The 5,851-nt window shown below is 29.2% G+C and overlaps 1 protein-coding gene across 1 annotated transcript in view; it reads left to right on the top strand.

Annotated features, from left to right (window-relative positions):
* Positions 1-2,258: 2,258 nt before the first annotated feature.
* Positions 2,259-5,851, top strand: part of LOC111615130 (phosphatidylinositide phosphatase SAC2-like) — a gene marked incomplete at its 5' end in the record, with an annotated part of 13,271 nt that continues 9,678 nt past the window's right edge. The window contains 2 exons of the mRNA XM_023356532.1: positions 2,259-2,408; positions 3,340-3,476. Of these exons, the coding sequence (XP_023212300.1) occupies positions 2,259-2,408; positions 3,340-3,476 (287 nt within the window). The remainder of the gene's footprint in view (positions 2,409-3,339; positions 3,477-5,851) is intronic.

Here is a 5,851-nt window from a genome sequence, read left to right as displayed (position 1 = left end):
ATTAAAATAAAATATTTTATCCTTGTTGGCGATAACAAGTTTGTTCATTTAGTTTTTTCATTTGACGTCATTCATTTTCTTGGTGACACAAAATCGTCACAATGATTACCATAATGTCTTTACGGGAAAGAGTATTATTGAAACTTTATTGATTTAATAAACTCATAAGAAGATTACCAGAAAATGTATTTTAGAAGGAAATGCAAAACTTTCTTTTGATTTAGATTGAAATTACAAAATATTATGGATTAATTTCATTTCAGAGAATAAAGTAAAAGACTTTAAAAAATCAATTATATAGATTTGGCTTAATATTGAGAAACAACTAAGTACTTACAGATTTCTTTTCATTATTTATAGAATTGACTCGTAATCCCTAACAGTTATCATATCTGTATTTTGATATATTGCATGTTTATAAAGTTCTTGTGTACTCTGTATCTTGAGCTATCCACTATTTTCAGTTTCAGAGTAGCTTGATTATAGCAGTGTGCCGCTATTTCATCCATGATTAATGTATGACTTGACATGGTGGGAATGCACTTGCATGTTTCACTATGTTAATCAAATGTCTACACTAAGGATTCTATCTGTTGAAGATTCATTATAACTAGGGTTTCTCGTTTTCCAGTCTTTAGCTTGTCCCGGGATTCCGGAATAAAAGTGAACTGTTTCCCAGAATCCCAAGAAATCCCGAGTTAGAATTAATTATTTTTAAGATATACAAAATTTCTTGAAATCAAATGATATAATTATTTTTCATTTTTTAAAGTAATTTAATATGTTCTGTAGCTTCCAAAATCATATTAATATATATCTTACACAGCATTATTAAAAATTACCTTTGAATTAAATACAAATTTTCACAAATAGAAAAAAATTTATTAAAGTTTGCTGGAAACTGCATACAACAACAACAACAACAAAAAATGCTTTGAATTGAGTTAAAAATTAAAAAAATTGAACTTAGATCAAACTTCTAACTTAGAAGGTAATTTTCATTTTTTAAATAAAATATAATACAAAATATTGTAAATTTTTATAAGATTTTAAAAAGCAAAGATGATCGATACTCTGATCACTCAATCTAATTCTTATTTTAGTAATGAAAAGTCTTGCTACTGAGAATGCCCTTTCCAATTCAATTGATGCGATTGGAATCCTGTTTAATGCATTTAAGAGAAGACAGATATTATGTGTTTTTTCATCCATAGCCTGGAAGATTTCTAGTTCATTATAATCTCAAAATATTATAATCTCAAAATTCATTTTTGAGATTATAATATTTCTTTTGCTCTCTAGTATTCATGATTTGTCTATCTTGACTGTTTTAATAGAAACATCATAGCCCAATAATTTGGCAGTTCGTTTGTCTTTAATAATCAGGTTATGAAGAAAACTTCATACAGTACTTGCAGACTTCGTACTCATTTGTATCCTTGCCCAATTTGTGCAACCTGGCATTACGCAGTTATTGAAGCTACTGGGCATGGTTAAAAATTAAGACAGCATAAGCACAATTATTCCAGATATTACAGGTAAAGAATTTTGAAAGTCCTGCCAAAAATAAGCTACATATTGATTATTGACCATTTGTGACATGCCATAACAAGCAAAAATTAAAAAAAAACTAATAAGTAGGTTTAAAATTAATAAATACAAATGTATTCTGAAAATTTATGAGTTAATTATACTTTCTATTTGCAAAATTCCTCAACCTTAATCACAAAATAAAAAAAAAGTGAGTTTTTAAGAAATTTGCAGGATTTCCTGGGATAAGAAAAATTTTTCGGGTTAAAAAACAACTGGGATCCCAGGATCAATCCCCTTTGAGAAACCCTAGTTATAACCTTTGAATCTTGGTAATATTACACTGATTCTATGTACAGTACCATTCATATTAAAGATTTAGCAGATTTCTTAGCAACACTTTACAACTGTATAATACTAATTACCATTTTTCTACTATCAGTCAATGTTCCTTGCCTCTTATGAATCTTATTAATTTAAATATTCTTAGATTTATATGTTTTGTCAAAATTGGATGCTCAGATACAGGTACAAGGTGTACAAAGTGATTCTAGAAAACCTGACAAATATTTATCATAAACAGTTATGCTAAAACTAATAAATTCAGAAGTTTAGGATGAATAAAATGAAACAGAAAAGATAAAATAACATAAACAGAGAAGTTTATTAAATTTTCTTTGTTGCTTTAGCTACAACAAGTATTAATGATTGAATAAAGACTTACCTGATTACATTTTCCAGATGTTGACAAAAAGTTACTACTTATTCGGCAGCGAGCCTTGGTCGGATGTCTCCCAGGGGGCCACGAAGTCTACAAAATTCAAAAGATAGCCATTCTGCCATTGAATCAACATGACGTTCCAGAATTGGACATTGAAGTAAGTGGTCTGGAGTGAGAAAATTTATCGTTTACATTTTGTCTGTTGTGTTTTCTAAAAGTAGAAAGTAGAAAATTGTCATATAGGTGGCAGATGGGAATTAAAGGGAGGGAACTGTGCTTTTCCATGCTTTAATATGGAGTAGAACAGTTATCTGCTTTTGGAAAAATAAAAGATGTGTGTATATGTGTATGTATATATATTTCTAAATTAATACTGCCACCTATAAACTAGAATATATTTCTTTGGGTGTATATCAAAGAATTACTTTCTGTGGTTTCAGAAAGATGAGGAAACAACAGAACTGGGGAGTGATAAAAAGAATACCCCCAGAAATAAGGTAAAACTTGTAGGGTATTTACAAAATTTAGAGTGCAATTCAGTTTCAGCACAGCTCTTTCTCACACCTCTTTCTCAAGAAAGAAGAAACAAGATCCAAGAGTCGAGCTTGTTTTTTTAATATTAAATTTTCTTCTTTGTCGTCGAAGAGTGTAGTTGGCATGGCGCACAGCTTTTAATTAAGCCTTTATGATTGTTGTCATTATCATTTATTATTTGCTGCAGTAGCCAATTTCAGTAATAATTAAGAGCTCATTGCATGAGTTTTTATATATATATTAAAAAAATATAAAAATCTTTTGCTTTTTATTTTATAATTTATGATTGCATAAAAAATTAAATATAAATTAATTATTTGTAGCACTGAAGAAGTTATTACCATACATAAATATTTATTAAGTAAATGGTGGAATGCTTTTAAATATCAATATATGTAATTTGTACATGTAAAAATTATAATTATCAAGTTCCCACAGAGGAACTAGATATAATCTTGCATGCAAAGTCATTTTTAAGTTATTAAAGTTAATTTTTTCTTATTTTAATAAGTTTCTGTCGAAACTTTTACATTGAAAAGTTTAATGCATTACAGCTGTGCAAGAGGCACCACATCGGAATACGAAAGACTGAGAGATCAGCTGTGGAATGTCAGCAGAGGGCTCTACAGAAAACATGGAATTCGATCAGAACGGCAACAGCCCAGGTTAAACCAAGACGGGTAAGTAGCCAGTTTAGATAATTACTTGCCATATTTAATATTATATTTAAAACTTAATGTTCTATTCTGACATTTTTGTACAGCTTCATAATCAGAGCTGGATTTGCATTTTTGGGGACCCTAGGACAAGCAAGGCTTGGGGTCCCTAAAAATAATAATCATCTCTGAAATTAATTTTATTTCACTTATTCAATAAGAATTGTTATAAATTTTATCTTAAAATACCTGATCTGATTTAAAAGTTAATCCTAGATTATCAAGTTGAGAGACAGTCAGTGGTACTTTAAAAAATATGAAAAGTATAATAAAAAATTAAAAACAAGATAAAAATTACAATTTGTTTTATAAAAAATTTTTCTACATTTTTCTTTGGCAAATTCATTGATTAATAAATCAAAATCAATAGATTTTGTTTTATTGACATTGCTGGATAATAAAGTGAAATTGTTTAAACTATTCTGGGCCATGGTTGACCTTAGATCATTTTTGGTTAATTTTAATTTTGAAAAACTTCTCTCAACAGAGCAGTTGGTAATCATCAAGCATAAATAAATTCTTGAAACTATTTCAGTGTTTGAAAATGCAATTTCTATATTCTTTTCTCTTATCATCTTATACAAGAACAAATGAATCAAAGGAGATTCTCAATCTCTGTAATTAATTTTGATGAAACTATGGAATTGCAAAATTTCACTATATAATGAATCATCAATATCTCCTTGGTATTGCTTGACAATATTTTGTATACGTCTTCAGTTCTTCATTAGGAATGCCAATGTTGATTAAAAATCCAAAATTCTGATTAATTTTCTTATAAGTCTCAGCTCATTCCAAATTCATATTAATGTTTTTCAAAATTTTCAGAAAAACATTATTTTTAAAGTTTTCTTTAGGATTTAACATTTTTTCATTTGATTGAGGTTCACCTGGAATTATTTTTTTTAGTTTGTTGTCTCTATTTTGTTTAGTATCAGGAAATAATTGTTTAGCTTCTGCTTCAATTGTGTCAAACTGATCATTCAAACTCATTAGGAACTCACCAAGAGATGAATACAAAGAAGAGCATGTGTCTAACATGATTTTCAAATCTTGCAAGGACTTGGAAACTGCATTAATTCTTTCTAGTATTACATTCCAAAAAACTGTTTGCAATGCAAACTCAAACTCTTCCATTTTTGACAGTAAATTTTGTGTGTCTGCTCTTGAGGTTCCATCAAAACTTTTATTCTCTACAATACTGTTTAAAGCATCCAATAAACTTCCATAATTACCATATATTACCTTGATGAGTCTGCTCAAGCACTCCATCTAGTCTTTGATAATGATTTTACTGATTGATTGGAATTTTTTTCAATTACACTCCATCTTTTGGTGAATGATGAAAAAAAATTGAAAATTTGTCGAGCTATTCCAGAATAATTGATTGATTCTATACAACATTCAGCACCAGAAATACCAACCAGATTCAGTGAGTGTCCAGCACATGGTAAAAAACTCACCTTACTGTTCCTTCCCAAAATTTTTGTTTGCATACCTTTATATTTTCCTGCCACATTCATTCCATTATCATATGACTGAGATCTACAATCAGCAAAATTCAAACCAGCATTAGTTTCCAAAATATTTAGTCATTTCCACTAAATTGGCTCCAGTGTGATCCTCAGTTTCAATGAAGTTCAGAAATCATTCCATAGGTTCAAAACTCAATTCATCTACATATCTCAAAATAATGCATAGTTGATCCTTGTGAGAAACATCTGGAGTGGAATCAACTGAAATTCCAAAATATTTTGATTTTTTTACATCTGTATTAATTGATTCTAAAACTTTTTTGCCATCAAAGCAATTAGTTCTTCACATACTGTTTTTGTGAAAGATATGAAGTTCTTCCCAAACTAGCTTGACCATAATTTTTAGTATGTTCAGATAAAAATGGATCAAATTTTGCTATCATTCTGAAAGTCCAATAGTTTCCATTGCCCTCCATTCCAAATGTTTCATTTACTACTACTAGTTTCAGTAACTTTTTCCAATACTTTTGTTCTTTCCGTATTTTATTTTTCAACTGATCAGATAATGTATTATTGCTTCTATGTACTAAATCAGCGCTGTCCAACTGGCGGCCCGCGAGTACATTTTAATATGAATAAATTTATGTTACTAAATTATTATTATTAATATTAAAATTATTTTACTACCATGTTTACCCGAAAATAAGACAGTGTCTTATATTAATTTTTGCTCTGAAAAATGCACTAGGTCTTATTTTTTCCAGGAAGAAGAATTCACATTTATTATTGAACAAAAAAATTCCCAAGTCGAACTTAGACGAGAGTGACGTATATCCGGTGTGTCGAACTGTCGCCTTTTTATAGCGTCAACATCG

The sequence above is a fragment of the Centruroides sculpturatus genome, unplaced genomic scaffold (genome assembly GCF_000671375.1).
Source record: "Centruroides sculpturatus isolate CEXI.00-Female unplaced genomic scaffold, Cexi_2.0 scaffold2335, whole genome shotgun sequence".
NCBI lineage: Eukaryota > Metazoa > Arthropoda > Arachnida > Scorpiones > Buthidae > Centruroides > Centruroides sculpturatus.
This window is presented reverse-complemented; position numbering and strand designations above follow the sequence as displayed.